At 38.7% G+C, this 17,821-nt stretch overlaps 1 protein-coding gene across 3 annotated transcripts in view; it reads left to right on the forward strand.

The window, feature by feature from the left end:
* The window catches only part of ehbp1 (EH domain binding protein 1), a 186,223-nt gene that overhangs the window by 112,989 nt on the left and 55,413 nt on the right, over positions 1-17,821 (forward strand). For all 3 annotated transcript variants that reach the window (XM_038307428.1, XM_038307430.1, XM_038307429.1), the window contains one exon: positions 10,051-10,201. In XM_038307428.1, coding sequence (XP_038163356.1) covers positions 10,051-10,201 — 151 coding nt within the window. The remainder of the gene's footprint in view (positions 1-10,050; positions 10,202-17,821) is intronic.

Here is a 17,821-nt window from a genome sequence, read left to right on the forward strand (position 1 = left end):
GTTACTATGACTAATCTCACAGGGGGAGACAGGAAACAATTAAATCTTTCAACAGGTTATCTCTATATGAAAATATGTCTTTACACCACGGCTGGCTAACCTTGGTTCAGGGAGTTCTAAACTGCTTAGACCATAAAATCTCTAATGCATAATCAAACATTTATAACATTTTCCAAAACTTTATATTGAGACGAGGGTAAAAATCTGAGGTTTGTAAAGAATATACTTGCAAATTAAATAATGTCTATGCTCAGAAACAGCACCATCATACTGGCCTTTTTTCAAATAATCTTATGTCATGTCTAATCCTAGCTGATTATCTTCTTTTAACTTGTCAAACTTCATTAAGAAAGTGTTTGTTCATTTAATGTAAACTTTTGTTACATAAAGTCTTGCTTTCAGAACCTGAAACCCTCATATTAAACCCTTATACCAAATACACTGACACCTCACCTTTAGGTTCTGGTGTGTTTGGAAACAAGTCTCTGCTGACATACAGGTTCATTGGCTTCAACAGTCATATTTCTGTGCTCGTATCGCTCTCAAGCGCATACACTCAGGCCCCTATCATGGGCACGCACCCGTCCAATCATAATTACGCCGTGTCCCCGTTCTTTGATAGCCATGTACAGTGGCTCTTCTTTAGTTCTTTATCAAATGCATTGATCGCTGTGGGCCTCGCATGCCCATTGATCCGCGCCCTCCGTCTGGAGGCAGCCGATAAGCTCCACACTCCTCTCCATCTGCCTCCCTGCTTTCTCCCCTATCACTTCCCCTTTTTTTGTCTTTTTTTTCCTGCCATGTTCACCTAGTTTTGACCCAAAAAATTAATGCGTTTCTTAATTTGCTGTGTTTCACATACTTTCATATACCCTCTCTGTGTGCTGATGGTTGGTCCATTTTGAAGCCTCCAGGTTTTTAAAAGTGAAAACCTCACTTCCAATAAACCCCCACTGGTTTATGAATCATTATTTACACTTTGAGATGTAATTTAAGTTAATCAGAAACACCTTGTATGTTCAATCAGTTATAGGTTTAATAATATTGCAATGAACAGCCTGAAGTTCTGTAGTAAAGGTCAAAAAACATCTTCTTTCAATTGTGTCAGAGGTTCTTTACATTATTTTACACCACATAATGTATTTGGAATCTGCTTTCAAGCTTACCTTGAATGCCTTCAATCATTTTGTTGTCCGATTACTTTAACTTAAGCACAATTCTGTCTGGAATTAACCCAAGTTGTCTTCACCTTAGATTTGTCATTTTGACCTCATGCCTGATCTTTCATTTCAATCTATGTTCAGAAATGTGACTTGCTCAGTGCAGGTGTGTATGTGTGTGTGCATTCAGCAGCGCTTTTCCATGTGTGTGCTGGACAAGATAGAGACCTAAAGGACCTCTTGACTGTGAATTAGCCTGTCATGACAAATGTCTGGAACTGCATGAGTGGCTGCCAGACTGGCTGGCTATCTGAGAGGTTGGCAAAGCCTTTTAGATAGTGATTGTGTGTGTGTAAATGCGTCTGTGTAGCATCACTGTGTGCCCACGCCAGGTCTCTGTACATCACCAGTGGTGCGTGCCCTCCCACCCTTTCTCTGCTTGCCCAGAAAAGAGCAACAGAGGCGACAACCCGCTCCCCCTGCTCAAAAAGAGCTTCCAGAGCAGAGAGGGGTCTTTACCCGACGCCAGGCCCACAGAGGAGGCTTCTGTCTCAGCCTCGCACTCAAGCGTTGAGCCTCTCCTCCCTTGGAGGTTCCCAAACGTCAATGGAAGGCACAGAGCACAATTGTTCCTCTTGTCGCCATTTAAAAAAAGTAAAGTCTCTTCTCCTCCTGAGCTGCCATTCTTAAAGCCGGGTTACCCACTGACCACCAGCTGTCAAGCTTTCTCTCCTCCTTTTTTTCCAGCTTGTGTTTTTTATTCCGCTTTGATCATGTAATGATGCAGCCGGTTGGGTTTGTACTTTCTGTGTTTTACTTTGGTTATGTCCCCGTGGCTTTTGGATACACTATTGTGCTTTTGGCACATTAAGGCAAGTGTTTGTTTCCATCAATTTTCAGTTTGGAGTTCGCTGGTGTGATGAGTGCCCCTTTGTCCCAGCACTGCGTCCACTAGGTGGCATTTAATCTCCACTTGGTCAAACAATTTGCTCTTCAAAAAAACTTCTGGCATATCGTGTTGCCACAGAACACTGGGTTTTAATTGGAATGACAAAGTTGGTAGCACTTGATTGACGGCCACCGGCATCAGCAGGCCTGGCAATGAGCTGAAGTTTGGGACTGTGAAAATCTATGCAATATGTGGAGCTCTGAAACACTTAAACAATGGCAGATCTACAGGCTGCAAACAACACTCAGCACCTTGTATAGTCATTAAAACCCATTAAACTTTACAATATTCTGTCATTATGAAAAGAATGTATTTTTTTTTTTTTTACTTAGAGGACTTATGTTTGGACTGGATTGTATTTTTACGTATCTGATAAACAAGGCAAAATAGAAATCCCACAATTTAGCTTTTAATCTCTATTCAGCCAAGAAAAAATACTGCACATATTGATAAAATCCATACTCAGATTAAATTAACAAAAGGTGCACAAAAAAAGAAAATCAACAGAGTAGAGAAACACCTATGGAGAGGATGAAAACTGCAAATAGTAGCTAAAACTGCAAACTAAAGGATTTTACTAAAATATGATGCGTTAAGGGCATGTTTGTAAACACTTGAGGCCTGTTAGAGAAGCTGAGAAGGAAGTCTGACAGCAGTTGGATGGAAGGATCTGCTATAGCATTACTTTGTGCACCTAGGGTAAATTGATGCTCATTTGGAAACATCCGATATGAAAGCAGGGTTCTTATTAGCATATTTTTGTTGAAGAAGACCTTTGTTTTTGTTTTGTTTTTTAACTTTTTGTTCAACCCATATCTCCTGTCTTTATTTGGCTCGATAATTCAGAGAACTCTATTTTCTTTTGATCTGGCCTTCATGTTGGAAGGCGATGTCAGTATCTCCTCTTATTTTGCAGACTTAGTAAGGCATTGTTCTGATCCAGCAGCTGCTGCGGTAATGCAGCTACACACTGATCCAGCATTGCTGGGGTTTCATCAACCAGCAGTCAGTTCATTTTGACAGTTTGAGAATCCTTCCGATCTGGATATCCCACTCTTAAATGCAAAGGTCGCTCTCTGTCTGGTGGCAGTATGGAGGCATGTGTTCATTAATGTGTTAAAAAATGCTTTATCAGCTGTTGGGCTCATTAAATTCTGAGTATTGGCCTAATTTTAGTGTCATCTTGATTTCTTTAAGCATAATGAGCGGTTGTGTTGAAAAGTACTGGACAGAAGGGAGCAAGCCCATATTTCAAACAGCCAATACACTCATAAAAAATGAGTTTAGCGGCACAAATTTCAGCCTAGTGGGGATAAATTTCAGCATAACGGAAATACTCTGACTAGAACCCGGCAGGAGTTTGATGGAAACAGCAGAATATGAATTAAGTTTTTGAATTTGGTTTTAAAAAAAAGTTTTCACATTCACTTGAGTTGGTTTTTGACTTTTTTTTTTTAAAGTAAATGGATAAACGAGGAGATGAAAACACACTTGTCTAATAATTTCTGATGTGCAGAATATTTACTTCATATGACTAATCAGCTGTTTCTGCTGCCTCCATCCTGAATGGGGGCAATAGATAATACTAAATGCCATAATAAAGCAACCTTGCTCAATAGGAGCACATTCATTAAAACCTCACTGTATTGATGTGTGGTCTTCATTTGCTGCTATCTCTACTTCCTGATTACAGCTAAGCGTAACATAAACATATGATGACATCACGCTTTGCATTGGCTAGTACTTTGGTTCCAATGGAGGCCTCTAATTTGCACTCTCTTTTTTTATTAATTTGTAAAAAGTTGCTTATAATTAGCAGTTAATTGGAAACTAGAGCTCTCCTTCATCTGTCCTTTGGGACACATTTTCCAACAATTTTTTTTTCTTCATTATTTTCTCTTTTAACGGTCCTTCTGTCAACTTCTGCTCTGTATTGAAATTTTTCCTAATGCGGAGAAGATAGCTTAAGTTCCCTCGGTTTCATGTGATAAGCCACCTCAGAGGCCTGCATGCTAAGTGTGTGAGGGATTGCTGTCCACTCAATGAGTCGAAGCAATCAGCTGGTTTTGCTACTTTGAAAAAAAAACTGACTCGATGAATTAGTTGAACTGTGCCCTGAGTTGACGTACTGTAAAAATACTAAATAAACTTCATTGAATTGAATAGAGTGGTAAATATTTGAGACATGGAAGGAAATGATGCATGGATATAAAAGTCTTAAATAAGGATAGAAAAATTGTGGCAGTATTTGTTGCAGATCTAAGCCGACAGTGAACCTCTAAACAACTTTATCCTGGTCCTGATGTATAACTTGGTCTTAATAATACTGTTTGCTCAATAATGTTGTTTTACAAACTCTAGACTCTAGAACAGCTTAATTGATGAACAGGTTATATTAAAACACAAATTTGGTGAGTTTTTCTAGACCACTGATGGTGCTATATTTTATTTATGGGAATATGAGTTAAAATCTCTGTATTATTCTTCTTTATTGTAACAACTTTGCAGCATTGCTAGTAGTTAAAATCCCATTTAAATGTGTTTTTTTATTTGTGGTTCTATTATTAAATCGTTTGAATTCTTTAACAAGCTACTGCGTATTTTCTGCCCAAAAAATGAATACGTCATCATAAATCCCCCTACCACTCTCTCCCAGTGACATGCATTCTTCCCGCTCCTGCCGGAGCCATACACTGTTCAGATTCCATAGTGTTAATCCTCGCCCCTGGACAGACAAACTCAATTTCCCCGTTTTCCATCCCTAAAATTGGCCAACACCAATAATGCAGTGGGATGTTTTGGATTGTGTTGCTTCCAGAGCTTATATGTACACAGATACTGTGACATCAGAGTGGGAGTTGCATCTGTAAAGGCCAGATTGGATATCTGAAGCAGGCCGTAGCCAGAAGGCCACATGTTACATTACTGTTATCATCTTACATTATGCAAACAGGAACATTCCTGCTTCCGAAGGACATGAATAAGAAGAAAGTAGGAAAGAAGCAAAGGACTGCTAGAACAAAACCAAGCAGCATAAAGACACCTTTTATCCCATTTGTTAGGTTTATAACTTTAAACAATTTTAGGAAAAGCCTAAAAAGTGACTCCCAAGAACTTTTTCCAGCTTGTAGCTTTTTTGCAACATCATTGAATGCAAATTTTGATTCTGTAAGGAAGAAACCAAATGACTTTTAGCTTTTATGTTGGAGGATTAAATAAAAAAAAAAAGTCCTGTTTTATATCACTACTTTTCTGGAGATTTAGTATCAACAGCCTTTCCTCCCGCCACTCCTGTCCTCGCTCTTTATCTCCCTCTCTGTCTCTTGCTTTCCCCCCGACTGTCTTTCTTTTTATCAGTCTCTCTCAAAGGTGCGTTCCCTTCTCCCCGTGGCCATCCCCCTATGCGCTCTCTCTCTCAGCACACACTCGCAGAGTGCATTAGGGCTGCTGTCATTTACAATACAGCCCCATTGTTCCGGCCAAACAATAGCTACAAACAAACAATTGACATGGAAATGGAGAGATGTAGCTCATTAGCGGGCGCTGCATGTTTTGTTAATGGATAAATGGGCGGCTTCAATAGGCCTGCCCTAAAACCCTGCTTCAATATGGAGAAGCCTGATTAACAGGAAACCACAGGGAGGAAAGCGGTGACAGAGAAGCGCAGCTTCACTCTCCCCTGGGTCGTATGCGGTGAGCTCTGTTTGACACTGGAGTTGTTGCTTTAGTGCACCTTAATGATTGGAAGTGGGAGTTTGTACAATTTGTTTCTGTGGTGAAAGTTAGAAATCCTGTCATTCATCTTTAACTGTACAAGAACAAATTCTAAATCACCATTTCGGGCCATGATTTGCCCATATGATTTCACACATTCCTGTTCCCTTGAATAGGAATGTTTCCTCATACCTTTGCCTCTTTTGCATCAAATCTCATTCTTTTTTAATCCTTTTATCTTTTCCACCTCTTGTTAAAACTTAACTTTAAAACTTAACTTGTAGTCCTGGACATTTGCTTGTCTCCCTGGTTACTCTAACTAATAGACCGCAGTGAGTGGATGCCTGTGTGATGGTTGAGCTGTCATCAGGTAAGTGGCTGATGGCGGCGGCTCTGTTGATGTGCGTCTCTGTGTACATGTGTGTCTATAATGGCCTGCACTATCAGTGAGATCATATTGAAACCACCTGAAAATGGCATTTCTGCCATTACTCTGATGGTGACGGCTCAATACTGTATCTGTCTACTGCCAAGATGAGGCTATGCCTGTGTGCTCTTACCTGTATAATGCTTAAAGATGTGTACATGCATTTTCATAAAACTTTTTGGCTTCATTTCTAGGAGTTAAAAAAATTTATATATATATATATATATATATATATATATATATATATATATATATATATATATATATATATATATATATATATATACACACACACATAAAGTGCCGTGGCAAAGTATTCACCTCACTTGAACCTTTTAAACTTTTGCAGCATTTCAGGCTTCAGACATTAAGATATACATTTTTTTTTTTTTTTGTGAAGAATCAACAACAAATGGTACACAATCATGAAGTGGAGTGAAATGTATGGGGTATTTTCTACTTTTTAAACTTTATTCAGCCCCCTCCGTTTAATACATTGTCGCGCCACCTTTTTCTGCGATTATAGTTGCAAGTCGCCTGGGGTATGTCGCTATCAGTTTTGCACATGGAGAGACTGAATTTTTGGCCATTATTCTTTGAAAGACAGCTGTAGCTCATTGAGGCTGGATGGAGAGCGTTTGGGTTCCTTCCACAGATTAACAATTGCATTCAGGTCTGGACTGACTGGGCCATTCTAAAACCTGGATATGTTAATTTGTGAACCTTTCCATTGTAGATTTAGCTTTATAATTTTGGTCATTGTCTTGTTGGAAGATAAATCTCGGTCCCAGTCTCAGGTCTTTTGCAGACACCAACAGGTTTTTCTTCTTCCATCGTCACTGTCCCTGCTGAAGAAAAGGAGGCCCTAACCTTGATCCTGTGTCCACCATGTTTGACTGAGGGGATTGTGAGTTCAGGGTGATGAGCCGTTTTGCTTTTGCACCAAACATAATGTTTTGCTTTGTTGCCAGAAAGTTCAATTTTGGTTTCATCTGACCAGAGCTCCTTCTTCCATGTGTTTGCTGTGTGTCCCAGGTGGATTGTGGCAAACTATAAACAAGACTTTTTATGGATATTTTTAATAAATGGCCCTCTTCCATAAAGGTTAAGATGTGTGCAGTATATGGCTGATTGTTGTCCTATGGACAGAGTCTCCCACCTCATCTGTAGATCTCTGCAGTTCATCCAGTGTGATCTTGGCTTCTCTATGTTTTAGCTGAAAGTTTAGAGGGATGGATATTTTTAGATCCACAGTGGTCTGATACTCCTTCCATTTCAATATTATCACTTGCCCAGTGCTCCTTGGGATGTTTGAAGCTTGGGAAATCTTTTTTGTAACCAAATCTGGCTTCAAACTTCTCCCAGAATGTATCTTCGAACCTGATTGGCTGTTCGACTTTGCTCTCTGTGCTTTAAACAGACCTCTGAGACGATCACAGAGCAGGTGCATTTAATACAGAGACTTGATTCCACACAGGTGGATTCTGTTGATCACCACCAGTCATTAAGGGCAACATTAGACCATTCAGAGATCCTCACTGAACTTCTGCAGAGTTTGCTGTACTGAGGGTAAAGCAGCTGATTCATTTTGCACGCCCCACTCTTCAGTTTTTTTATTTGATAATAAAGTTTAAAATATTCATCAAATTTCGTTCCACTTCATAATTGTGTCCTACTTACTCATTCTTCACAAAAAAATTTAAATTTTATATCTTTATGTTTGAAGCCTGAAATGTGGCAAATGGTGTAAAAATTCAAAGGGGCCAAATACTTCACAAAGCAATGTTTATTTATATATATATATATATATATATATATATATATATATATTAGTGCTGTCAAAATTATCGCGTTATTATCGCGTTAACGCGGGGCCATTTTAATGGCGATAACTTTTTTACCGTGAGATTTACGCTATGTGGTTTTATGGTACAATTTTCCAAGTACATCCCGCTGCAGCCTGCGGGAAGGCGGGGCTATTTTCCCCCAATCTATGTATTTTCCATAGGCTTCGAGAGCGGAGCTCCTCAAGGAAAAGACGCTCATACACTGGGTGACGCTAGTGCCTTTTCTTTAAGCCCCACCACCAATAAACAAGTTGAGTGTCTGGTGCCTATAGCAACCTGAAATATGCTGAGAAAACAGATTACTGAGGTGTAATGGAATCTGCTACGGCACTCTTGCTGTCTGTGTACGCCACAGGTCGGTATTGTGTGTGTGTGTGTGTCTGTGTGTGGGTGTGTGTGTGTTCTCATTTTTGTTAAGAGGCTGAAAATTAACTTTCTAGAGCATAGACTACCTCCATCTAGTGATGTCGGTCTACTGATTTTGATGTATTGATTGAAAATTGTTCATTATTACCTTGGTTAATTGACATCTAATGTTAACTCTACTGCATTTTATAGCAGTAGGGTAAAATGCTTGTCTTTGTTCAAAATACTGTATTGACTGTAAAGACTGTCTTTTACATCAGCCTGTTTTCAGGGCCTTTTTTTTGTCTACATATTTGTTATTTTTTGCTACATGCCTCCCCATCTTCTTGCCATATGTTTCTATGGCATAAATCAGTGTCTGTGACCTGTTTTCATTTAAAAAAAAAGAACATTGGCACAAACCTAGCCTGTATGTATTTTTTGTATGTCATCGAGAGTATTTAAATGATTTTCAATCAGAAAAAAAATGTGTGATTAAAATGCGATTAATCGCGAGTTAACTTAGGCATTGATGCGATTAATCGCAATTTAAAAAATGTAATCGATTGACAGCACTAATATATATACATACACACCTCTCAGGGTATTGATGCTTTTGAAAACCCTATAATAAAATTATATAGGTTTTGTTAGATATGAACTTAAACACAAACCTGTGTCAGGAGATTGGGGACTAATATAAATGCGTATACGGAAATTATTTAAATTATTTTAATATTTTCCTTTGCATTTCAGGTTCATTTCAAACATTAGGGTTTTTAAAAAGGATTCCTATGAAATCTGCAAAAAAAAACATTTTATTTCAGCAACACTCCAGGCAATAGCTTCAGCCTAATATTCCTTTTGGTGCAGAATCCTTTCATCGGCATCGAAACCAAAAGTAAATATTAATATTTTTTTGGACCCATCAAAATTGACAAAACAATTATTTATACCTTTTTTAGCAACATTAATACTTTTATTCTGCAGGGTTGCATTCTTTTTCTAAAAAAAAAATATTTTTGATGAATAATTTCTAACAGCAACCTTTAGAAAAGTGGGGACAATGGAAAGAAATGTAAGGAAAAAAGTTGTTAAAACTTTATCTAATCTGTGGATTTATCCGACATTTTTGTGCCAACATTGTACATAGAAATAAAACCTTGATAAGCAGCAAATATGAGACTCGTCTATACGGGTGACATTCCAGTGGTTTAGCCACCTGTCTCTCTGTGCTCATTGCTGTACTGTTAGATGTGTCTCCCTGTTATTTTTTAACCCTCTCTTTTCATTCCTGTAAAGCAAACATGGTGATATATCCTACCTTACTCCCCTGTGTCTAGAAATCTTTTAAACATTGTCCGATTTTGGTGAGACAGAGCAGAGGTTCTCCTTCTACACCTGTTCACTTTTACCCACCTCTCATGTATGTTGATCTTTGAGGAAAATAAGAGTCATCCCCTCCTGATATTCCAGCTTTGCCAAAACAGAGCTACAAATCTACTGGATGTTTTCCCTTTCGGTTTTTTTTTTTGTAGCTTAGATGATCTGATTATGTTAAAAAACTGTTTTTAGTTGAAGTTAGAGCTCCTGTTCTCTTATGTGCAGGAGCGGGATGCAGAGCGACGGAGACAACTACGAGAACGAGCCAGGCAGCTTATAGCCGAGGCTCGATCCGGAGTCAAGATATCCGACATGAGTCTCCTGGATCCGACCAACATGGAGCGAAGCAAAGGAAGCAAGGCTGGATCTGCAGGAGGTCAGGACACATATATTATATCCATTCATTTAGTCACTTTAGTGTTAGAAAAGTCCAAGAATCATTTAAACGCTCTGCAAGCAACTCCAACTAACAATCAGGTCTACTTATTTACTATAAAATTAAATGTCACAGTTGTATGGGTTTTGACTTAAACTTTCTACATTCACTCTCACATTTCCATTATTCTCTCTAAAGGGGTTCAGCTTAATCCTCAGCAAAAAACAAAATGTCATTTGACAACAGCCGTGGGTCTAAAAAACCGCCGCCCCCCTATTACGAGAAGCGGTTCATTTTGCGACTCGTCCGTCGTCTCTTTCGGTCAGTAATTATTAATCAACGCTGCATATTGTGGCTCCAAATTATGTTCCAAACACCATCCACTTCTAATAACATCTTGCAGCGGTAGCAAACACTGCCTATGTGCATTCCCCACTGCTTTCCATTTCCCTGAAATTGGGACTATTATCACAGTGACCATTATTAGGCCTCACAAGTCATTTGTTTCAGATTCCTCTGTAATATAAAGACTGCTCTTTGCTGTTTTGTTTTAGAGGATCAAGTGCTCTGAATGCAAATGACAGAAGTTCATGATGTTTAGAAAGGAAGGAAAGGAATTTAACTAAATGTTAGGGCTGCAAAAATAAAATTAAAACAGAAGAGTGTTGGTGATCGTAGGAGGAAAGGATAGATTAGAGCTTCACTATGTTAAAAATCAAAATCAGAGGAGATTCATAGATCGCCTGGTTATGCCTCATTGTGTTCTTATTGAGCAGATTTTCCCCAAAAAATGAGATGATTCGTGTTTTTAGTTTAGACATGCACAGAAAAATTTCAGGTGGTATCTTTTCATTTTGATTTATTAGATTAAGAGTGAACATTTTATTATTATTATTATTATTGAGCTAAAAACAAGCCACTTTGGTGTGCATGTTAGGAGATGGAGACTTGAGCTGGTGATGGTCATATCTCATCTTTCTCAGGCCGCCGGATGAAAGATCAGATTGTTGACTGCACCTCTTTTTCAGCTTCAAACTGAGCTTTCAACCACAGGTCTACAATTTATACCCAATTCATTCCCCATTTTAACCCAACGCTAGGGAGGCCTTTACACGGGTTTAACTATTTCCTGTTATGAAACAGGCTGGGTTTGGAAATATTGGAAACTAAAAGTATTTCTTTACTGATTCCCAAGGAGAGATGAAGATGATGGGCAGTCAAAAAATCCAACAAAAGCAGCTTTAGCAGCAGACCAACACACTTGGCCTGTGGCCTTGATGTTAGCTATCAAAATTTGGCCGGTTTGTGGGAAATCAAAAGATTAGAGGTCTAACTGAACAATGGGGTTTTCACACAGAGGTGTATTGTGCATCATCGACGGTTCTAGGCTGGGGCCGAAAGGGACCAACTCTCCTGCAGAACTGATCCTGGCCCCTGTTATGGCGCCAGTAGCTGATATATAACACTTAATTTCTGAAAATGATAATACTGTAGAACGGAAACTGCAATTGATTGGACCAATTAAATGTGCTTTATGTTTACAGTTTTACTTCCTGTCTGAAACCTTTATACTATTATTTTTCTGTGTGTTTATTTTTTTCAATCGCTGGTCCTGCTGTTAAAATCGGTGTATAACCAGCACTGCTGAATATTTCTAGTAGAGATCAACCAAAACAGCTTGTTTTGTATAGAAAGATACCATCTAAATGACCCCGATATGTACTAACATGTTTTTGTTTCTTTTTTCGAGGGAGGTACAGATTTTTGAAGCATATATATATTTTTTTTTTCTCTATTCACAGGATTAAACAAACAAAAAATATAAACAAAGGACACATTCATTAACAAATCAAACTAAACATTCAACACATGCACATATTGGCTGAAGAGGGAAAAAAAACTTAATATTGTCTAGTTAACTGATCACGATGCAGACTGCTCCGTTCCCTAATAAAATGTCAACTCTCGATAGTTTTAGCTTGATGAACAATAGATATATCTAATGTTACATAGCCATCACACAGAGACTCTATACCACACACAGTGTAACGTCGCCTCTGCAAAGCTTTAGAGAGCAGAAACTGGCCTAAAATCAGTGCATTCTCAAATTCTTTTTTGATTTCATTTGTAGAAAGCAAACATGTCTTACTTCTTTTCCGGAGCTTCTTTATTTGATCTGTACTTTGAGTTTATATGTTTCTTTAATCTATCAACTAAGGGATTTAAAAGCCTTTTGTTAAAGTTATTGTCACAAAAATCTTCAAGCAACTTTCAATAAATAAGACTTAAGCAAAAGCACCAGAATCAAAGCTAATCAACTCTTATGAAGAAGTAGAAAAACAGCAGGATAAAGACTGCAAGACAAACTGAAGATAAGACTTGATTTATTTGCTCCTTCAGCTTTTCTGTACAGGACTAATTGTTGATCTCATTAAAAATGGAGTCTGAGGAAAGAAGGGAACCAAAGAGGAGGAGGAAGGAGAAATGCTGTGGGCTGTGATACACAAGGCCTGCCGAGCAGAACGGCTAATCCTAGCCCCCCCACTCTCTCCATCTCTCTGCCGCTCTCCCCTCATCACCATTCACGGTCCTTTAAATGCAGCTCGGCCTGCCCCCTCCAAGAGTCTGCCCGCAAAGAAACTTTCCAAACTCCATCACCATGGCCCCCCTGTTAATTAGGCTTCAGCCAGCCACGCAGGGATGGCGCTTGCTAGCACGCTTCGCATCGCGGCTTGCAAATTAGAAAAGGAAAATCAGGAAATACCGTTATTTTGACTCCCTCTCCTTCTCTCTTTGTTCTCTGTCTTTCTCTCCTCCAAGTAATAAATAGCAGAGGAGGGAGCTTGCAACGTCTGACACTGTTTACTGATTGTTTTGTTTTAATCCATGGTGGGTTATCCATGCAGCTAGAGCCGCGCAGGTCTCCATTTGACTTTCACCTAACATGCTTTTTGTTTTGTTCCTAATGTGGAGACACTATTGTTTCCTCTGAACCCCTCAGGAGACTTAATGGAATATGTGCTTTCATGTTTTTCGAGGTTTTTGTTTGCCTCATCTCTTTTATCTGGAACAAGAAAGGCGAGCAAAAGATCTTTGAATGAGGGAGTAATTATACAGAGTTCTCATTTTCACATTGTGTGCCGGAGTTATTTTTCCGCCACACCACACAAACCCTCTCAGACACCAGCTACAAACTTGAGTCTCTCCTATGCTAGGCTGTACCACCTTATGCCGTCACCAGCTCTTTAGATTTCTGTGCTCTATAGATGACAGTTTTTTATCGGAACCAGAAATTCCTGAAAATTCTTGACATTTAGTTTGGAAAGGGTTTAAATCTTGACAAAGAGTTCCTAAAGGCTTGGATCTTTGAACTGTTTATGAACAAAATGTCTTAATAAAAAGGTTTGCTCTTTAAATCAGAGTTATATGACTTGCTGAACTCTTGCTTAATAGTTCAGAGATTGAAGTTCTGATGACTTAGAGCTGAAGTAAAGGACCAGTAAAAGCAAAGCAGTGAAATAAAAACCACAAGAGCAGTAAATGATGTAGATGGCCTGTTAAAGAAGGAAAAATTAAATTAAAAAATAACAATGAAAATCATTTGATCCGAAAACAGCCAGTGGAAACCACTGATGGAGGCAAGGGGTGCAAAATGTGATATAAATACTTAATATGAGTTCAATATCAACCCACACAGCAAAACATTCTGCTAAATCTCCTTAAATAGAGCAAAACAATCCTTACATAGAGCTATAGAGCATGTCCGTCATCTTTTATCTCAGTCTCTATCTCTAAACAAAAATGTTGACAGCTTAACTCTTATTTACCGAATTCAGGGAGACCCAAACATTTAGTGTAATTTAGGTAAGGCCAGAACACACCGAGTCCGATTTAGCATCCGATCAGACAGAATATTGTGTCAGACGAGGTTGTGGCGTTTAGCGCTCATTGAAAGTCAATAGGGATAAACACACCCGACACGATTTGATGCAAGGGAGCTAACTGAGATGGATCCTAGATCTATTTTAGTCGGACTATGCAGCAATTTCATGGGTCTGATAGGAAGAAAGACGCAATTACCAAGTAAAACCCATTCACTTTGAGGGAAAATATAAAATAAAATCTGTTAATCGCACAAGACAACAGTCGGTTTGGGAGTTGCACAGAGCATATATAGCAAGCAGGACAGACTGATGCAAAAACAATGAATGAAAATAAAAAACATATAATATTTTCCCCATGATAGGAATTCAGAAGGACAGAAAAGCCTTGACGTAATGAGCCTTTTTGAGCCTCGCAAAAACAAGGGACAGAAAAGGCAGTTTATCAATCTCATCAAAAAATGAATATCTTCAGGAGGACAAAAAAACAGATATAGTAAAATAGTGATCCTGTTTGAGCCTGACAAAAAAAAACAATATAACGAGGCACAGACAGAGCAGGTACGTGCTGCGTATCTTTCTCACCTCTTTATGAAAAAAAGAAAGGAAAAATTGATAAACTTCCCAGACCTTCCTCTGAGAATCACCTCTGTGCCTCAGTCAGCATATAAACCTCCCTACGGCGTTTGTTGCCGTGTTCTGCTTTTCTTTAGACGTAGATCTCATTATGTTTTTAATAAAGGCATGTGAACATTCTGTGTTCTGGTTTCAGATGCTGCACGGACTTGCTTTATAGTATGTGCCGATGTTTTTAAATACATTTTTCAATAAATTACCATTATCTGTCCCAATTAAAAGTGGGAAGTAGTTTTGATTTGTTTAGGCTATAGCACAGAGACAGAATTAAAAAAATATATGCAGATCTGCTCACCCTACCTAATCGTAGCCTCTCTTTACGCAATCAGTGTGACTTGAAAAATCAGATCGTAGATTAAAAAGTTGTACGCAACCGGTGTTGAGGGCTTTCAAGCAGCAAGTTGCTGGACTTTATTCTGAATTTTCTATCCATTTTCTGTTCCAGCTGTTAATTCAACAGCACCCTGATCTCACAAAGAGCTCTCTGACTGTTTTCCTTTTGAAAAAATAACAAATGAATCCAGTGTGCCGTGAAAAAAAAGGTTTGAATAACAGCTGACTGTTTGCACAAAAAAGCTATGCCAAGTCTGGAGAACTAAAGTTTGTTCTTACCTGAGACATTAGAAATTGGAGAAAAATTAGATCAGACGTAGGAGGAAAATGGTGAATGCAAAGTTTTATCCTAAATGTTTGTAGGAACAGTTCTTGAGTGATGCCTGATGTGAGCACATTTGGAGACGACGCTTCAAGCATTGACGAGTGAGGCTGGCTAATACTCAGACAAAAACACAACAAGCCATCTATACAGCACAGATTTACTCTGATCACTTTATTTGCAGTGAGGACTTTTTCAAATGTTTCCTAAAAGTGGATCTAGTATTAAAAATGCTAATCCATGCCCCTATAAACATTGGAAAGTAGAAACAGAAACAGCTCATTATTAGATCTGAATGCACGTTTGTTACATTCTTTTAAAAATCTTCACATTGTGTTAAATTTACATTCATTTTAAGTTTGACTCAATAAATGAAGACCATATATGCATTTAAAATCAGTCAAACAGCATTTAGATAGAAATACACCAAAGTTTACATTTCAATCTGTTGACTTCACATGGATCTCTACCAGTAACAGCCATCTTTATCATTTAGGGACGCATCATCTAATGTTTTATAGAACGAGCTCTTGCACTTTGCAAAGCTGTCGTTCATGAAAAATAATGAGCAAAAGCCTCCATAGTGCCGCTCACGGTGCTGTTTCTATGTAACGCCATCTACCAGCATCTATCATTATTTCTGTTTGTTTTAACATAAATTTTAAACATTTTTCTTGAACATCCTTGTGTTTTTGGTAAAGGTCAGATGAGCAAAACACTTTTTCGCCGAAATCTGTCCAACGTGAATGGAAGTGAACACATTTTCCTTCCACTTAACTTTCCATGAATAAGCAATAACGCAGTTCTGTGAACGTCCAGCTTCTTTATCAAAGAATTTTTGTGTTTTGCTGTGTGACAGACTGTCTAGGTAGAAGTATTTTAGGGGCTCAGGGATCTTTTGCAGGTATCTTGAGTTGATTTAAGTGTTTTACATCTGACACCATGCCTTTGGAGTAAAAATCAACCAATATTTTCTTGTATTGACTGATACCAATATGTGCATCTGTTCTTAGATCTATCAGTGCATTCCTGCTTTGAGATCACATAAAGCGCTTGCATTGCTGCTTCCTCCATTCTTCATAATTTGTATTAGCTGCTTATAGACTTTGATTTTTGGTTAAATTAAAACTTATGAAACATTTACCATGATATTCATTTTATGATTTAATATTGGGGGAAATGGAGAAAATCATGTCAAAAAAATTGCCATCAGCTTTAAAAAAAAATCTGAAAATGCTTTGTCATGATATTCTAATATTTTGGCCTCGATTCTTTTATTTTATTTTATCAGCTATAAACTCTTAAAGGTGCAGTAGGAGATATTTTCTGATGCATTTTTACCATGTGGCTTAAAGATCTGCCCACAGTCGCTTAGCAAGCAGTGAAATAGAAGGTCTGGAAGTGAAACTAAAGAAAATGGCCCCCGCTGCAGTGAGAAATCAATGAATAACCGCAACCAGTCACAAAACACGGTTCGTTGTACATGATTGGTTCCTGACACGTCAATCATAGTCTTCTGCTTGTCCCTCCCCCCTATGTGCATACCCTGAGACATGAATGAATCGACCCCCAATGCTCGTGCAGGACGTCATGGCTGGTAGCTAGCCACTGTAGTGCTACGTTCAGACCTAAAGCAGCAAGAGCATTTCTGATGCTTGTACAGGTTTATTTATGAAATGCGGCTGAAGCATCTTTGCTGCTCTGGCTGCGCGGTGGAAAAAGTGGTTCTGATGCGCGTTGGGCAGAGCTCCCCTATCCTTTCTTTGCCTGTAACAATGGCAGCTATATTTGCTGTGATCAGTGGGTAAAAGTAGTTTAAATCCATTTTGAAATGAGAAAGTCTACCTGAAAACATCGTCAGTGCAGTCAGTTCATCCAGATTAACATCCTGCCTTATTATTTCTGTCGGAGCCGCTCAGACCCCCATACACCATCGGTGCGCTGTCAATAGGAATCCCATTCAACAGCAGCCTCTGGCCCGGTCGCCTCCTCGCGGTTTGCCGTGGCAGCTGGAAGACGTTTTTCATGTACTTAATCCAAACTGCAGACACCAGGATAATAAAAGCGAACATATTTTGCCAGATTTGGGCATTTTAAGTTAATTTAGGCGTTAATAAACTGTTTTAGAGGAGGGATCATAGTGCTCTGCATCATCAGTGCTGCCTGTCTCCGTGCCAGCTCCCAGATCAGCGATGCGCTGCTCCTGCTGGAAACGTTTTTCCAAGATCTCCTAGAGCACCTTTAAGCTGTAAGCCTTAATCGTCAATATGACAAAAAAAGAGTTAAAACAGTTCAGTGTGTGGGATAATGTTTGAGTTTCACTTTCTGAAATGATTGACTCACTATTTTCTAATTTTTATAGGCCTTAACAGATCCTGTATATACAAGCATAATTTAGGTCCTTCAAAGCTATTTGATGGAGGGAAAAAAAATCATAAAATTCTGTCT

Source organism: Cyprinodon tularosa, unplaced genomic scaffold, assembly GCF_016077235.1.
Source record: "Cyprinodon tularosa strain WSP-4 unplaced genomic scaffold, ASM1607723v1 ctg61, whole genome shotgun sequence".
Lineage (NCBI taxonomy): Eukaryota > Metazoa > Chordata > Actinopteri > Cyprinodontiformes > Cyprinodontidae > Cyprinodon > Cyprinodon tularosa.